The sequence below is a fragment of the Anabrus simplex genome, chromosome 4 (assembly GCF_040414725.1).
Source record: "Anabrus simplex isolate iqAnaSimp1 chromosome 4, ASM4041472v1, whole genome shotgun sequence".
Lineage (NCBI taxonomy): Eukaryota > Metazoa > Arthropoda > Insecta > Orthoptera > Tettigoniidae > Anabrus > Anabrus simplex.
This window is the reverse complement of record NC_090268.1, coordinates 17,798,834-17,818,660: the sequence shown is the minus strand read 5'-3', so window position 1 is coordinate 17,818,660 and position 19,827 is coordinate 17,798,834. Positions and strand designations below refer to the sequence as shown.

The 19,827-nt window shown below is 36.9% G+C and overlaps 1 protein-coding gene across 1 annotated transcript in view; it reads right to left on the bottom strand.

Moving 5' to 3' along the window:
• The window catches only part of AcCoAS (acetyl coenzyme A synthase), a 194,773-nt gene that overhangs the window by 36,392 nt on the left and 138,554 nt on the right, over positions 1 to 19,827 (bottom strand). The window contains exons 6-7 of the mRNA XM_067145012.2: positions 17,416 to 17,608; positions 4,820 to 4,953 (exon numbers count right to left, since the gene is read on the bottom strand). Coding sequence (XP_067001113.1) covers positions 4,820 to 4,953; positions 17,416 to 17,608 — 327 coding nt within the window. The remainder of the gene's footprint in view (positions 1 to 4,819; positions 4,954 to 17,415; positions 17,609 to 19,827) is intronic.

Sequence of the window (19,827 nt, the reverse complement as noted above, 5' to 3'; positions counted from 1 at the left end):
TGTCTTTCCATTTCAACTTGTGCATTTACATCTCCCATCAATAGCACTTCCTTATCTTTTGTCTCTCCACTTCCTCTAAAAAGTGTTCTAGATGTTCACCTATACAACATGTTTGTGGGGCATACAATTGAAATAGATCTTTCACGCCATTTTCAAACTGGAGTCATCACCATCATCCTATCACTGATTCATTTTGTATATTCTATATGTTTTTTGATTTCTTTTCTAAGTATGATGGACACTCCATTTTTTGCCTCAGGTCCTCCACTGTAATACAGTCCGTATCCTCCTTTCAGAGGAATCTCTTCTGTACCCCTCTTCTTGGTCTCGCACAGTCCAAGTATGGCTATATCTTATTTTTTCATGAAGTCAACCAGCTCCTCTGTCTTTCCCGTCAGTGTCTGGACATTTACTGTCGCAATCTTGATGTAGTTTGGTGTTGATTGCCCACTTCTCACAGTTCCCCCAGCACCTGAAGATCTGCGCATCGCTTTTAGCAGGGAAAGCCCTAAACTTTTCCGAGGCACCACATCTGCTTTATCCATATAGGCCACTGTTACGATGGGCTCGCCACACCCAAAGACATTTTATACCTACTGCCAGGTTCAAAATTAGGCCGCCCCTGACATAGAGGCACCTTTCATAGCCACTCCTCTGCAGTACAGACGCTACAGGTTTCCCCCTTCCATCATCTCCACTGTACCAAAGTCCATCTTCTCCGCCGTAGATGCCGTTGAGGTCTTCACTTGTAACCCTGAGCTTAGACCCATACCAGATGTTACAGACTGGGTCAGTGTGCTCTGGAACTAACATAAGCAGGGGCGCCACTTCCTGGGTAGGGCTGCCTCCGAAGAGGGTCCCTACTTGCTACCTTTATCATCTATGGTATACTTTTTAAATGAGGATTTTTGTTTAAAAAAATACGTTTCTTTGTTTTCATTTTTGTTTTGTTTTTTTACAAGTTGCTTCACATCACACCGACATAGGATGTCTTATTGAGATGATGGGATAGGAAAGGGCTAGGAGTGGGAAGGAACTGGCCATGGCCTTAATTAATGCACAGCCTCAACATTTGCCCAGCATGAAAATGGGAAACCACGGAAAACCATCTTCAGGGCTGCGGACAGTGGGGTTCGAACCACTTAACTAATAAATGCTGGATACTTAAGTGACTGCAGCTATCTAGCTCAGTACTTAAAATGTTGCCCAGTATTTTAATGTATCTACAATAGTTTAAACAGCCTATTCTCAACAGCGTAACTCAGAACGTGAGGATATTAAACCAATTTCAGGATATTTCAAAATTTTCAGTATATATAAAATAATAAAGGGTTGATTAAAATGTAATCTTGCACATGCCACGTAACTGCCTTATCAATGACCGGTACAACAGCTAGTTACATATATAATCTATCCTAACTACTGATTAGGAATGCATGGGAGCCAATTAGTTGTACAGTTTACAGTGACAACATTTTCAATTATAATCAACAACTTCATTCTTTTGTGTGGATGTCTTTTTTACAGGTATATCTGTACATTGTTACATGTGTTATATATGAGTGTTTTCAACATACTGAAAAGTTTTAGAGTCACATTACAACAACTTCTTTTTGGAACCATTTTTACATCTCGCTGACTAAGATAGGTCTTACGGTGATAGTGGGTCAGAATGGAGTTAGGAGTGGGAGAGAAGAATCTGTGACCTTAATTAAGGTACAGCCCCAGCACTTGCATGGTGTGAAAATGGGAAACCATTGAAAACAATCTTCAGGGCTTTCGACAGTGGGGTTTGAACCTGGTCAACAACTGGTTATGAATATGGATGTTTAAAACAGACTTAAATTACCCATTCCCAAAACAAAGATAAATCATCCAGTGATTTTAGAATAAGATGGAAATAAATCTTGGTGACAAGATAGTCGAGGAAATCAGAAACTATTATACAGAGTAATAAAACTGAAGAGAATAAATCAAGAAAAAAATCAAGGCATTAGAGAGAGAAGATGGATCGATAGTACATGACGAAAAGGGTCTTCACAAGGTGATGGCAAAGTATTTTGAAAAACGTTATAATGAGGATGACTGCTCAGAGGAAGAAGGAGATAAGAAAATTGAAATAATAGATGGAGAAAAATAAGAGAACCCGATAACATGGTTGGAACTTGAAAGGGCAGTGAAAGCAATGACCAAAGGTAAAGCAAGTGGAAAAGACGAATTCAATGCTGATATGATTAACACAATGCGGACCAGTCCTGAGAGAACTCTTGTTTCCCTGGCCGAGCGTTGCGTGCCGGTCCCGAGTTATCTCGTTTTAGCAATAGACTGAAGTTTAGTGTTATCTTTTGAGATATACCAGGACTATTTTGAGGTCAAGGGTGATATAACTCTTATGTACGTTTCTACACAATCGATAGTCTCATTTCTTTTCGATTATTCTTCATATCATAGATTTTCTTTGCATTTTCTGACAACATGTTTAGTAAGTTTGAAGAGCCATGCAAGATGGCAGCGCCCAGGGATCGCACATGTTTAGACAGGGATGAAATTATTTGTTAATTATGTGCTGATACACGCTCTGAATGTCCAAGTGATGCTGAATATTTAGAGTTTGATGAAGAAATATCTTCTAATGGAAATGTTTCAAGTGATGACGAGGATATAGCCTTATCTTCAAGGTATGGAACTCATATAAAAAGTGTCAAATAAATTTATTAAAAACCACCAATCCAATACTTTACAATCTTTAAGTTTAAAGTATTGGATTGGTGGTTTTTAATAAATTTATTTGAAACTTTTTACATTCTGTACTCCAATACGGCTATCACAATGAGACTCATAACATGTAATGGAACTCGTGTGGTGCAGAACAAGTCTGATTATTGTGTTACGGGTATAAATATTCTAAATATTCTAAATACTGTAGTGTTTTCTGACAACTGGGTTATGGACAACAGTGAACCTACGCTAGAAGATTTTGAAGGTGCTGCTGGTCTAAAGGTATGGCCTAATGAATCTGAAAATGTAGGACAAGTAGCAGGACTTATCTTTGGTGAGAATATTTTTCAGTATGTAGCTGAGCAGACAAACTTATACTATGAGCAGAATTCACATTCGCATAAGGTATCCCCTAGAACACTAACATGGACTAGCATTGGACTACAGTGGCTATACCGAGCCCTCAATGCCATATGGAAGGATGAAAGGATACCTGAAGTCACTAGCAGGGAATTTTTTTAAAAAAGTGAAGAAATCATGTCTGAAAGATTACTGGCCAACCGATCCCCTAATAGAAAATCCCATATTTCTGAAAACTATGAGCTGAAATAGATTTCAACGAATACTTACCTACCTGCATTTTAACAACTATTCAGGAAGGCCAAAAGAAAAAAAACACAGTAGTCCTTCAAAAGCTAGTGAAGTTCAGACAGTTTATTTGAATGCATGCACTCCAGTTTGGAGGTAGTTAGAAAGTGGCCAGGAACAGGGCAGTGCATGGGGTGAAGGGCATCTGGTCTGCAATGTGTTAAGGCAGCAGGAAGCATTGGACTACAGTGGCTATACCGAGCCCTCAATGCCATATGGAAGGATGAAAGAATACCTGAAGATTGGCAACAAGGAAGCATTGTACCATTGTTCAAAGAAGGAAATAGGAAGAAATGTGAAAATTATAGAGGTATAACCCTATTATCACATGGTTAAAAATAATGGAGAAAGTCAGACAAAAGACTGAGGGATGTAATAGAAACACAGTTGGTTGAAGAACAATATGGCTTTAGACCGAATAGATCAACAATAGACTCTATATTTACAGTGCGAACGATAATGGAAGAACATCTGGAAAGGAACAAAGAAATCATCTTCGTACCTTTGGATTTGGAAAAAGTTTATGTTACAGTTAAGAGAAAACATGTATGGGAATGCCTACTGATATGGAATGTACCAAAATCATTAATTAACAAGATTAAAATGTTGTACCATGACAGTAAAAGCAGTGTACAAGTGGGGAGTGGTAACTCTGAAACATTTTATACAAAAAAAGATCTCAAGCAGAGAAGTGCACTGTCACCATTATTGTTTATTATATTGATGGATGAAATCATGAAACGTGTAAAACAGAGTATCAGTAGTGATGAAGTGAATGTGTTGGCATTTGTAGATGATGTGGTGATTTGGGGAAAGGGAGAAAAGGAAGTACAAATGAGACTGGACATTTGGAATGAAAATCTGAAGGAGTTTGGAATGGTAACTTGTAAAAAGAAAACTGTAGTCAAGCACTGTGGAAAAGAGAAGCCAAGTGACCGTAGATGGAGAACGGTTAGAGAATGTAGAACAGTTTACATATCTGGGTAGCATTATTAATGGAAGTAATGAAATCAACCCTGAAAATAATAACAGACTAAGTAAAGGTACAACATTTTTTTTATCATCAAGTCAGAGAGCTTTTATAGGATGACAAAGTACCCAAGAGAATGAAATTAACATTATATAAAGAGTATTTCATACCAATTGTAACATACGGACTAGAAACGCTGTTAACTAATAAGAGACAAGATAGTAAGAATCAAGCAGTAGAAATGAAATTTTTAAGAATTGGAAAGAGAAGTTAAGGGGAAGAGACAAGTTGGAAGTCTGAGAAGAAGGCGGATGGATCAGATTTGGAAGGACATTAGAGAAGCTGGACTGGATGTGGCGGGAAGTAATGGAGCACGGAAAGTGGAAGGACAGAAAGGAGTGGAGGAGGCTTGTTAACTACACCCGGGTGACTGGAGTGGGACATTGATGATTATGACTGTACTGAGTAAGTAAGTCTACTTACTTTTTAACAGGTTCATCTCCAAACTTCATTAGAGCTCTAATGGCAGTAGGTGCTGTGTAGAACTGGTTAACTCGGTACTTGTCGACTATTTTCCAGAACCGGTCATTTTCAGGATAAAATGGAGTACCTTCAAACTGAGAAAAGAAATTCATAAAAGTAAATCATCTTGTAACACAGTAACTGTACAGTACATCTTGAAATACAATATAATGGAAAGTATAGCTGATATTCAAAGGCAGAGAATACAGTAATCTCACTCTTTCAATACTGCAACATGTGAGTGAAATTGTGAAAAGAGGAAAACCAAAGATAGTAATGAACTTTTTTCATATGACAGAAGTTATGTAGAACTACTGTATAAGCAAATTTAAGAAAGAAAAGTAAGTTCAGAACCAAGTTTCAATCTGGTACCACTAGAGCTAAGAAAGTCTCTCAGTAATACCTTTCCCAATACAAAAAATGAGCAGAATCTTGTACGGAAGATTCTGTGTCAAACTTTTGTACTTTGTTCTTTGTAACTGATTTTGTAACAAAATATTACCTCATATTCCTCTTTAATACACAGAGTGGGCCATAAGTTGCATTACCATTTTACCATCTTTGTTTCATAATAATGCACAACTATCTTAACAATGCAGAAAAACATTGAATGCATCAGTTCGAGTTAAATCATCCATCTGCAGTAAACATGATCGCTGCAGGGTGGATGCACAAGAGATCCAATACGGGTATGACAATGGCAGACATTATGAATCGCTTGTACGAAAGGTTTGGAGTTTCACTGCATTATTATGATGGGAATAGCGTGCAGTTGAAACAGAGTGTGAATGACCGAGCGTGAAGCAGAAGACCAGTAACAAGAAGGGAGAAGTGTATAAATGTGCAGATATCTGTGGAACAGTCACCTGTTAAATCAAAACGTAAATGCTCAGCTGAACTTGGCATACACCAGACAACAATGCGACATCGTATGATAACATGAGTAAACAACACAATAAAGGTTTCCACCTACTCAATACAAAATATATTCATAATATTTTAAAGTTAGATGGAACTAGTTTCGACCCATCTAGGGGTCATCATCAGCCACATCAAAGCAAAGATCACTCTTAACGAAATCCTAAGAACATGTTAATTTTGTTGTTGTTGTTAGTGATGCTTTTGGGCTTTGTCGAAGACATTTCACCCAGTCTATAATCCCTTACTTGCTGAATAACACTGGGACAAACTGAAGACTTCAATCCATGAAAAAACTATTTGTACATTAGAAAGGGGGATACACCACTGTATTCCACTATATCACTCTGAATCCTTACTTGCTGAATAACACTGGGACAAACTGAAGACTTCCTTCGATGAAAACACTTCTTTGTAAGATACACACACGACTATATTTCACTATAGCACACTCAAGAAATACTCCACAAATATGATGAATCACCCCAATGGAACCAGGAGCGTATGAATACGATCCGCCATACACTACATAAAAATTTATAACACAATATTTGCTTCATTCAAAAACGTATTTATTACATTGATGATCTCTACTGATGGATTACTTAGCAAACAAGAAACACTTTTTGGAAAAACCTGCTTGAGTCTCATGAGATTACTAATAAATTTCCTACGCGGATTGTCATATAGGGAACACTGAAATAGAATATGGTTCGTTTCACCATTACTTGTACTGTGCGTGCGGTACAAGTAATGGCCTAGATCATAACATGTGATGGATTCACAAAATTATTATTAGTTACAGGAGTGTGCGTAGTGTAAGATAAGATAAGGAAGATAATTTGTGTACTGTATGCTAGGTGACTGACAGTTTGATTCATCAGGTTTCTTGGCAAAGTATGCAAGTTAATTTATCATGAATCTGAAAACAGATAAAAATTCTTGGTCAAACGGAAAAAGTGTTCGGAGATTTAGAAAGAGCGGCTTGGCTTGCAAAATCATCTGAACTCAATGGTTAAAAAGTTACCCAGAAAGTTATTTTTGCCAGATCACCATACAGGAATCTGATCTCTCATGAAAACAATTTATAAACTAGATGTTTGGATGTAGCAAAATCTTTCATGAAGAAAATCAACAACAGCTGTGGTAAAAGTTCTCTTCTGCAAGAATGGAAAACATTCACTGTTCAATCATTTATGGTAGACTTCAGGCACTTGTGAGGGAGATAGTCAACTTCTAAAAGATGAGTTAATTTTGATTCTTGAACATATAAGCAATTGAAAATAATTTATTCAGACATGTTTCAGGAACAAAGTACATTCCCTTCATCAGTGGAGTCCAATCAAAGAATAAAAGCAATATAACACTATCTTTTGTATAAATCCAAAATTTTTGAGATGTATTATATGATAATTCACCGTATCAATGAATAAACAAACATTAGTGAAATAATATGAAATTTATCATTACATAAAATTTTAAAATTTTGATGATGTTTAATGATAATACCTAAATAAATTTAAGATCTACAAGTTTGATATTTTTTTCCCCCCTCCTTAAATGATTAAACACTAGTTTATACAATTGGTTCTCGTCTGTACTTCTTTCATTTAAACTTGATTCAAAGTACTGTAATTTTCTTGAGCAAGATGAAGGAAGGGAATGTACATGTATGAATAAATAATTTTCAGTTTTAAGAAGTGTACTGATAAGGTGGACCAAACAAATACCATTTTAAATAGTTTCTTAATAGAGTGTACAAGTGAGTACAGGATCAAATCAAATACCTATTATGGTTAAGTTAATCAACATGTAAGCAATGTCGGCTCCTGGGAAAAAAAGTTTAGAAATTTCATTCTTATGACCATGATACTCCTAGTACTGAATAAATAAAAAGTACTGGTATGGCATGGATGAGAAAGAATTCCCAGGAACATAATACACTGTCAGATATCACTCAGGACAAATGATTCTTCAGTTACTTGGAACATTGCAGGCTATAAATTTAGTTTCTTGCCCATATTGAAGATCTACTTTTAATACAAAATTATTATAATTTTATTATAGGCCCCTATTCAATACATTATAAGCTAATATGGAATTATATTCTTATTAAATTGTTAACATGATACATGTTTTGCTCCTTTTAGTGAGCATCATCAGCCAAATAACATTTACTCAAGGTTTAATAAGATCATGAACATATTCTATTGAGTTAAAATATGCTTTACAGGCATGAGCGACAAGTCTTACAATATTTTACTGATCATGTAACAACTAAAACTTTATGTCTTACGCTTAAACACAATTGTCTAATCGTCAATGTCAATACCAGTGCTCTGCCCCTGAGCTACTCAGCCTGGCTGTATTTAATGAGTGTTTCTCTGCAACATTAACTTCTTCCACTGCTTTTCCCACACCTGTGGGGTCGCGAGTGCAAACTGAGCCGCACATGTGGATTTGGCCCCGTTTTACGACCGACGCCCTTCCTCATGCCAACCCCATAAGTATTGCGTGTTTCTGTGGTGGTTCCTCTGTAATTTTAACTACCGGTATGTTGTTTAATTTTAATAAATACAAACTAAATGTACTTACAAGAGACTGTGCTCCGAGTGTTGGCCTTGCAGTGCGTGGATCATGGCCTCTTGTTTGCTTACACAGCTGCACTGCCACATTCCAGTCCAGGCAATGTGATGCCACACACAGTGAGAGGCTATGTTAAGCCCAATCTATCGTAAAAAGTTCAGTTTCTTCCATTCTTCTAACTTTCTCCTCTATTAATTACAATGTTATTGGATGTTGTTATATTTTTAGTTCAGTTCTCCTCTAAGATTGGCTATTCATCACAACACCATTACAATTTTTCTTAATCTTGAAGTAGTACAATGGTTCATAAACTTAATAATAATAAATGCTAATAAAGGCCTCCTTGAAGAACTGGAGAAATAAAAGAGTGCAAAACTATCAGAAGTATCATGGGATCCAATTACAAGAATGGAACCCATAATAAAAAGTCCAACAAAGAAGTGTACAGTAACATAGAGAAAATTACAGAAACAATCCATAAGAGACAGGCACAATATTACGGTCATCTCAAACAAATGGATGGAAACAGGCTGACTAAACAGATCTTTCACTTTTTGACTCCAATCTCAAAATCACACTGCCCTCGTTTATGAACACCAAGGAAGACCTCCAAATGCTGCATATAAAACCCAAAGACGCCTTCACTAGAGATCTCTTCCGCAAAATGATACTGACGAATGGGATAAACTGAGACAAGCAACCGAAAAGAAGACAAGGTACCACCTGGACAGAGGAACGTAAGCTGACCCACTCACAGAGAATGAGGGAATTCTGGGCTCAAAAGAAAGCAAGACAAACTGCCAAATGTAACAAGGCTTAATGAGGTCTTAGATGGCCCCCAACAAATAATAATAATAATAATGATAATAATAATAATAATAATAATAATAATAATAATATTTGATTTATGCCCCAATAACTACTTTTTATGATTTTTGGAGATGCTCAGGTGCCGCAGGAGTTATTTTACGTGCCAGTAAATCTACCGACACGAGGCTGATGTATTTGAGCACCTTCAAATACCACCGGACTGAGCCAGGATCGAACCTGCCAAGTTGGGGTTAGAAGGCCAGCGCCTCAACCATCTAAGCCTCTCAGCTTGGCCATAAACATTTAACAACATACAAGTTCTGTGGCAGTACAGTCCAGAAGTTAGAAACACTTTCATCCTGTTGTTTTGTCCACATCTCCCACTCTTGATGATGACTGTACAACCTTTCATGGTAAACTTCATTACCAAAACAAGAACAAATGACAGTGAAACATAAACCATTTCTTCAATCTACATCTTAATATATCAGTTCCAGCATTATGAACATCATGTAAAAGAATCCTGATGGCATGCGTAAGGGCAGAACAGATCTTTACTCATTTATACTTTGGTGAAAAAGATGGGGATCATTAAAAGTGCTGAGCAGGCCATCAGATGGGTTCTTCAGAAGCTTTAAACTTGGCAAGCCAAGGAATACTATCATTTTTGACAACAACAAAAACAACAATCATAATATATATATTTTTATTTGTTTTACATCACACAGACACATAGGTCTTATGGTGACGATGGGACAAGAAAGGACTAGGAGTGAGAAGGTAGTGGCCATGATCTTAAATGCGCAATTTATTACTTCTTTCAAATACAGTATTGTGGTTTTTCATTCATTCTTATCAGAACAATTTTTAAAAAATTATTTGTCAAAATATTCTTTTGGATCAATCAAAATGTTAAGTATTGACTTTTTTTTTTTTACAATTTGTTTTACGTCGCATCGACACAGATAGGGCTTATGGCGCCATTGGGATAGGAAGGGCGAAGGAGTGGGAAGGAAGCAGCCATGGCCTTAATTAAAGTACAGCCCCGGCACTTGCCTGGTGTGAAAATGGGAAACCACAGAAAACCATCTTCAGGACTGATGACAGTGGGGCTTAAAGCCAGTATCTCTCATATAAGCTCGCAGCTGCATGCCCCCTAACTGCACGGCCAACTTGCCCGGTATGTTTTATGTACCGGTATATGCAACACTGTAAGATTACTATTGCTACTGCCATATTTCAGTCTTAGGGATGTCCTTGCTCATGAATTGTTTGAGATAAACATTTTAATTGCTTTACCTTAGCTGTTTAAAGTTTACACTTCACTCCAGATGATTAGCAAGAAAAGTCATAAAATAAAAGATTGTTCATTTTGTGATACACTAGCGACCCCCAGCGAGTTTGTCTGCAAGGTAGAAGTATACACACACTTGAAAATTCCTGGAGAAGACATAACAGGCAAGTAAATTTTCTTTTACACATATGCAATGCTGTGCATTTAAAGGTTAAGGCGCAGGCCCAGCATTTGTCTGATGTGAAACTGGGAAACCATAGAAAGCCATGTTCAGGATTGCCGACAGTTGGGTTCAAATCCACTATCTCCAGGATGCAAGCTCACAGCTGCACATGGCCAATTTGCTCGGTCATAGTATAATTTTAAGATAAATAGTATTCTGAAAGTTTCTACATTGCAATATACCGTATACACATCAAAGAAAAGTACAATAAGTTCCACCTTTTCAATACATTATATTATGTGACAGTTTTACGTTACAGTTAAACCTTCACATTTTTATACACTCGGGACCGGTTTCGACAGTGTCCCTGTCATCATCAGCCAAGAACAATTAATCGAGGACATTAAACCTTACAATATTTCAGGTATGATATAACAGTGAATATAAAATTATACATTATCTATCTACAAAAAGGTGTGAACATGTCCAGGTAAAAAATCACGATTAAGAAAAATCATGTCCTGTAGGGTGTACATTTATAAAAATTTCTAATTAAAATAACGTGTTAAAAATCTGCTGTTATATTATAGCTATAGCAGAGTATGTTTATAGGTGTAAATCTATGAAATTTTGGCACTCAAGACATATAGCTATGTTTGACAAGTTAAAGGTGTTCAAACATTTAGTTAAATGGTGTTCCACTTAAAATATGTGATGCAGTTCAGCTGAGGTTGTAGTAAATATGTTTGTAGGCTTGATTTTAGTATTTTTAACACTCGAGATATATAGCCATGTGTGACAAGTTAAAAGTTGATAAAACATTTAGTTAATGATGTTCCACTTAAAATATATGGTAAAGTTCAGCTGAGGCTACAACTTGGACTTGAGGAGCAGATGATTATGTAAAATATCAATATAAGTAGAAATGAACAATTTAAATGGGTCACTGCTTGTTGATGTAGATGATCAGCAAGTCCTATTAAACAAATATACATGTCGACATGTGGTTGTATATCATCTTGTTGAGAAGTAACAAAAGTCCTGGCTGAAATGGTGCTTGTAGATCTTATATTGTAGGTTGTGATTATATAAATTGATTAGAAGGGATCCTGATCCAAGTCGGAACCTATAAGAAATAAATAAAACGCGATATAAAGTTACCGTATTTAAGAAACGAAAGGGAGTTAAATTTCGCGAAGTATTGGTGAATGAGAAACTCACCTCAGGTGCCAAGTTGATGGTAGACGGAACGTAGTGGAACTGACAGGCTGAAGAGAGACGAGGCCTAGAAGGGAGCAGAGAGGGGCGGAGTTACTGAGTTAGGGGAAGGAGGCAACGCGGTAGAGGCGGGACTGTGATCAGGTGGGCGCGTGCGATGGTAGGGGAAATATGTAAGCGTGTTGTGTATTGTTTTGAAGATGGATCGGTTTTTTGGTATTTTAAGAGTGTTCATTATTTTGATAAAAGTGTCAAAAAGTATTGTAGGTTTTTCGGAGAGATCGTTAAGGTTAAAATTTGGGTTATTGTATTGATCGAGTGAGATGTAGAATTGTTCGGTGAAATCGAGTATGGGGCCTTTATTTATTATTTCAATGATGTCTATGTCGTTATTCATACCATAAAATTTATGTTTATAATCATGTATATGTTGGCCTATTGCGGAAAATTTTCTGTATTTTATCGCATTTACGTGTTCAGTATATCTAATTTTGAACGATCTACCGGTCTGTCCAAGGTAGGTGCTGAGACAGTCGTTACAGTGGAATCTGTAGACGCCTGATTTGTCAGAAAGGTTAGAGGTATTGATTGAGTTAGAATTGTATAGGATATCTAGATTTCTGTTATTAGTTTTGAAGGAGATGTTAGTCTTCTGTTTCTTAAATATATTTGTAATTTTGTAAATATTACAGTTGTAGGTAAAGGTTGAAAAAGATTTCGATTTAGTAGCTTCTTTAATTAGGTTCGATTTTGGGCGATGTCTGAATTTGCTGATTATATTTTCTATAAAATTCTTGTTGTATCCATTATGAGTTGCGATATTGCGTATGGTATTTAATTCTTTGTTAAGGTCTGATTTCGACATTGGGACATTAAATGCTCGATGTACTAAGCTATTGTAAGTGGCCCGTTTATGGCTTAGGGGGTGAATAGAGTCTTCTTGTATTGTAGTGGCAGTATGTGTAGGTTTTCTGTAGACATTATATTTGAAGGAAGATAGAAGTCTGGTGATGGTGAGATCAAGAAAATTAATAGTATTATTGGCTTCGGATTCCAGTGTAAATTTTATGTCTGTATCAATAGTGTTAAGGTGCGTTAAGGTGGTAGCTGCGTCTGTAGTGCGTTGGTCCATAATAATAAATACATCGTCGATGTACCTGGACCAAAGATGTATATTGCTAAATGTTGTGTTATTGTCAATTTTTGTATGTTCTAAAAAATCTAAGTATATTTCTGCTAAAATGCCGGAGGCTGGGGATCCCATGGCTAGGCCGTCTTGCTTGTAAATTATTTTATCGAAGGTGAAGTAGTTGTTATTGATTAAAAGTTTCAAGATAGACATAAAGTCAGTGATCTCAAGTTGACTAAGTTGACTATGGTTATGCAAATTTTGAGGGATAATTTTAAGAAGTTTTTCTGGTTTAATACTAGTGTACATATTAGTGATATCAAACGAATGTAAAGAATGGTATGGTTGAAGTGTAAAGCCATCCAGTTGTTTGATAAGTTGTAGTGTATTCTTGATAGATTTTCTAGACTTAAAGGTGTAGTGTCTTTTAAGAAATTGTTGGGTGAATTGTGCTACTTTGTACAATGGGCTCGGTCTATAGTTTACTATAGGACGTATCGGGACATTAGGTTTATGTATTTTTGGTTGTGCTTTAACGGTGGGAAGTCCTGGGTTCATTTTAATTAATTTGCTTTTTTCACTGTCGGTTAAAAGAAATGATGTGTTTTTAAGCGTCTGTTTTAATTGCCGTTGAATGGTTTGTGTAGGATCTTTGTTAATTATTGTAAAAGTGCTGTCTGTGAAAAACATTTTGGTTTTGGATACATATTCTGTTTGATTCATAATAACAGTGGTGTTGCCTTTATCTGCTTTCGTGACGATAGTATTAGTATCTTTAATTTTATTTTTAAGTTGAATGATTTTATTTCTATCTTCGAGTTGAGATTTGGTCATGCTTTGGGTAGGTGATGTAAAGGTTTTCTTAAGTTGTTTGTTGACTTCGTGTCTGAGTTCATCTTGTATATCATGAGGCATCTTCTTTATCGCTGTTTCCGTTTCTACTATTAGTGTTTTCGCAACATTTAATGGGTTATAATTAGGCCAGTTGTGTTTAGGGCCTTTTGACAAAATAGTGATCTCTTCATCATCGAATGTTGTATTAGATAAATTGATGAAAGGAGAGTGAAAGTCAGCTATAGGGTGACTGGCAGTGTTTGGGTTGATCAGGTTATTAGATGGTTTGTTGGTTATGGAAGATCTGTTGAGGAGGGTTTGAAATTTGTTATCTAATGTGGACTGTTTTTGGACAAGCAAAGTAGATAGTTTACTGTAAATTTTCTCTTGGAAAATGTTCCATTGTGAGTCTGATAACAACATGGCAACTTCGAGGTGGGTTTCATACAATCGGTTGTTTAAGAGTGATTTTTTCTTATGTAGAAATTTCAATTCATTTTTGAGCCATAATTTGTTAGTCTTACGGTTAACTTTATATTGATGTGGTAAAACATGTTTCTTATTGTTATTTTTTAGAAAGTTTGGAGTCAGATCGTAGGCGATACATTTCTTTAAGAAGTCTATGTCTTTGATTAATTTTCCTATTTTGATTCTTAAGTTCATATAATAATGAGCTTTAGTTTTTGCCTGGTTGGCTACATTATTTAAAGTTAAGAACTTCATATTTGGGTTCCGTATTGAAGCAGAATCAATTTATATAATCACAACCTACAATATAAGATCTACAAGCACCATTTCAGCCAGGACTTTTGTTACTTCTCAACAAGATGATATACAACCACATGTCGACATGTATATTTGTTTAATAGGACTTGCTGATCATCTACATCAACAAGCAGTGACCCATTTAAATTGTTCATTTCTACTTATATTGATATTTTACATAATCATCTGCTCCTCAAGTCCAAGTTGTAGCCTCAGCTGAACTTTACCATATATTTTAAGTGGAACATCATTAACTAAATGTTTTATCAACTTTTAACTTGTCACACATGGCTATATGTCTCGAGTGTTAAAAATACTAAAATCAAGCCTACAAACATATTTACTACAACCTCAGCTGAACTGCATCACATATTTTAAGTGGAACACCATTTAACTAAATGTTTGAACACCTTTAACTTGTCAAACATAGCTATATGTCTTGAGTGCCAAAATTTCATAGATTTACACCTATAAACATACTCTGCTATAGCTATAATATAACAGCAGATTTTTAACACGTTATTTTAATTAGAAATTTTTATAAATGTACACCCTACAGGACATGATTTTTCTTAATCGTGATTTTTTACCTGGACATGTTCACACCTTTTTGTAGATAGATAATGTATAATTTTATATTCACTGTTATATCATACCTGAAATATTGTAAGGTTTAATGTCCTCGATTAATTGTTCTTGGCTGATGATGACAGGGACACTGTCGAAACCGGTCCCGAGTGTATAAAAATGTGAAGGTTTAACTGTAACGTAAAACTGTCACATAATATAATGTATTGAAAAGGTGGAACTTATTGTACTTTTCTTTGATGTGAATTCTGCTTCAATACGGAACCCAAATATGAAGTTCTTAACTTTAAATATATACCGTATACTCGAATACCACCCGCACTGTTAAAAACAAACAAAAAAAAAAACACTTCCAAAATTGGGTGTGGGTGTTATTTAAAATTTTTGGAAATTTATCTTTCCGAATGCACGTAAATCGGGCATCACCGCCGGTGCGGCTTGGCAACAATGCTCTCTCCGCTCTCAGTATACGTTATTTCCGTGCTTTGCGTCAGTCTCACGCACGTTCTCGGACTATCAACATGAATTCCACAAAGCGTTTGTGATCTTTTACTGCGAGTGAGAAACTGGAAGTAGTTCGGGAAGCCAAAATTATTGGAAATAATATATTTACAAGTCGTGTATTCACGATTGGAGAAAGAAGAAAAATGTGCTATTAACATGTAGTGGTGAGAGCCTCCAAGGCTCAGGCGGCAACGCGCCGACCTCTCACCGCTGGATACCGTGGTTCAAATCCCAGTCACTCCTTGTGAGATTTGTGCTGGACAAAGCGGAGGCGAGACAGGTTTTTCTCTGGGTACTCCGGTTTTCCCTGTCATCTTTCATCTAGCAACACACTCCATTCTCCTTTCATAGCATCTATCAGTCATTAATATATCACTTTGGGAGTGGCGATCTCATCGTACTAATGGCCTATATATGGTTCATTCATTACATCCCTGACCCGGTCAAAGACTGAAAAACAGGTTGTAGGCCTTCATTTTTCATTCAACATGTAGTGATGATTGCCGAGCTTTCGGCGGACTGAGTGTCCAGTTTTGAGAAATTGAAAAAAATCTTTATAAATGTGACAAAAAGGCGGGAATTGGGATATCTCAACAGAAATTTGTCAGCTAAAAGCATTAGAGATCGCAAAGGAACTTTCATCGGAAGGGTTTAAGGCAAGCCGAGGATGGGTTTGTAATTATCATAAAAGAAATGGGTTGAGCGTACGAAGGCATACCTCAATTTCACTGTGTCTTCCTGGTGCCTACAATGAGAAGTTATTGTCGTTTCAGTGTCACATAATTTGGTTGTGGCAGGAAAATGCATATTTGCTTTCCTAAATTGGCAATGCAGATCATACGCCAGTCTACTTTGAAATGCCAGTGGACAGGACCGTGAATGTTAATGGTGCAAAAAGTGTTACCATCAGAACAGGTGGTAATGAAAAACAAGGTGTATGGTAATGTTGTGTATTCTTGCCAATGGAACCAAATTGCCACCATACATTGTTCTCAAGCGAAAGACTCTTCCTGAATATCTACCTGCTAGTGTTATCGTCAGATCTCAGAACTCCGGCTGGATGGACAGTTCACTTATGGAAGACTGGGTAAAGTGTGTCTAGCAACGTCGCCCTTGTGCATTATTGGGACAAAAGAGCTTGCTTGTTCTCGACAGTTACCGCAGCCACACAACAGACGCTGTGAAGAAACATATTAAGGATGGGAAAACCAACCTAGCACTCATTCCGGACGGGATGACATCTTTGCTACAGCCGCTGGATGTCTGCATGAACCGTCCATTCAAAGCAGTCTTGAAACAGCTCTATACAGAATGGATGGCGGCTGATAATCGCACACCGACGCCAACTGGTTGCATTCAGTGTCCAGAAGTTCAGCTGCTGTGCTCGTGGATTTTGACGGCATGGAATCATATCCCTGGAGACCTCATATGGAAGAGCTTCAGGAAATGTAGCATTTCTAATGGTATGGATGGCAGCGATGACAACATTATGTGGGAAGGTGATGGTGATGAAAGTTCCAAAGTTGGTACTGATGATGATTATGATGAATGAACTCTGATATCATTCTGGAAATATTTGTTTACTTTTATTTGTATTTTCTAATCATCTGATGTGTGTTAGTAAAGATTGTACATAATTTTGACTTCACTTTTTTTTTTTAAATTTTCTTTCAAAATAAGGGTGCAGGTCTTATTCGGTGGCAGGTGGTATTCAAGTTTATATGGTATTCCAATGATATATAGCTTACCATCACAGATGTTGCACCGTTAGCTAATGGTCCATATACAACGTAAGTATGTCCAGTAATCCAACCCACGTCAGCAGTACACCAGTACACATCACCTCTGTGATAGTCAAACACGTACTTGAAGGTTGTGGCAGCATATAATAGATATCCAGCAGTACTGTGTAGAACACCCTTTGGTTTTCCAGTAGAGCCACTGAAAAGAAAGACGTACAAAACATAGTCCTGATGTAGTGGTTTAGATACATAGCATAATCTGAAAGCTGAAAATGTATTTACTGAAAAACTGTTTTATCACAGATAATGACCTTATTTTTTTAAAGTGAAGATTACTCAAAATAGATTTTTCACACAACTTACAAAATTCAATGCTAAAATTTGCACATGTAATCACTTCCCACATGAATATACATTTTTTTTCTGTGTACCAACATCACACATCACATGCCGGAGTGATGTGAATCATAAAATTATAGAAATTGACTGCCAGTATATTAATTACGATACAATTTCAAACTGTTAAGATATTCCTCTGTAAAATACTAATTATCTGAAAGCATTTGGGTCTGTTTGTCTGTCAAAGTTCCTCAACTCAGTTTAGTGAAACTTGAAGCTTTTACAAATATGGGGCTCATTACTACAAACTAATTTAAGTATGAGTTTATGGGAAAAGGTGTACTAGATATTTAATTTACTTTTTATTAAACATTGTATTGGCACAGACAGGTGTTATGGCAACAATGGGATAGAGAAGGGATAGGACTGGAAAAGAAGTCACCATGGCCTGGTGTGAAAATGAGAAACCACAGAAAATCATGATACTATATAGGCTTTTGAGCTTTCGCTGTGTCAAGAAAATAAGGTGAAATTATTTATGTTTCACAGAGAACTGTGCTCTTGACTGTCCTCGAGAAAGAATTTCAACAGGGACACTGGCTTTAAGTAATACCGGGTTGCCAGCCATTAAGAATTTACATAGGTAGTTTCGTTTCCTGTCCCTTCACTACTGTTATTTCACCTCGGTGTTTTCCAAATTCGTACGTTCCTCATCACCAGATGTTTAATTCCAGGCTTGTGTCAATGTCATACACCTGTCGAAGTCATGTGTTACGTACACATGTTATGTGACCCTCTTAGACTGATTCTGATGGTTTGGTCCGCTTACGCTTCAAATGATAGTGCTGTGCCACGTCCTGGGAGCCATCTGGTGGTGAATTAATGTACCATTTCCACTTCTATTATAACGTCCAAATTTCAAAGTGTCATTGTTTAAGAAGCCTTTCTCGTGGACAGTCGAGATTTCTTCCGATGATGCAGACACACTTCTCTGCGAAACGTAAAGTATTTCACCTTATTTTCTTGACACGGCATAAGCCCAAGAGCCTATACAGTATCATGTCTATAAGTACGGGCCGTGAAAGCATCAATGGCAACACAGAAAATCATCTTCAGGGCTGCCGACAGTGGGGTTCAGCCCCACTATCGCCCGAATTCAAGCCGACAGCTATGTGACCCAAACTGCCACACATCATCATCATCCCATTCCGGTCGCCCAGGCATAGTTAACAAGCCTCCTCCACTCCTTTCTGCCCTTCCACTTTTCCTGCTCCATTACTTCCGCCACATCCAATCCAGCTTCTCTGCCACATTCTCAGGTGTAATTTTACCATCTCATAAGGATTAGTTGTAGTGAAAATATGATCAACTTTCATCTACATTTGGTTAAAAATTAATGTTGCTCTATTTTTTAATATGGAAAATGTGAATGTTGAAGAAAGCTGCCAGTTGCAGACAGAGAATTGGGGTTTAACACTTGCCAGCTGCCGTTGTAACTGCTACATTATTTGAGTGTGCAGAATTATTTTTATACAACTGGAACAACAACAACAACAACAACAACAACAACCACAATGCAAGACAATCCAAGAAATGAGCCTACCACCAGATGACAGATGATGTGCACAAATGAGACCTTTTCAGAACAAGCAGCCTGACTTTTGGGACTTTCTGGGATGCAAAGTGGACAACTGGTGCAAAGTGACTGGATGAATGCCGTGCTAGACACAGCGAGCTCATGAAAACCTCTTGCATAATTCGAAAACCGAGTCAACGCCAGAGTGCACAATGAAACTTGTCGTGTTCCCTAGGTGCTCGATTAGCGAATAATAAATAAATGTACACTAAACCCCACTTTTTATGCATTTGGGTTAGATTGAACGTAAAAACGGAAATATATTTTATTGAGTATACTCCAGTGTAGATTATTTTCCCCTCGTTTTTGAATTTGTCTTCATGTAAGTTGAGCTGTTAAGAAATGCAGGTTTTATGACTGCAATAAACCCTGCAGTGCTTGACAGCGTACCCTACCCATTGTTATTGGTTTCGCGCCTCTGCAACAATTGAACTCAAGCTTAA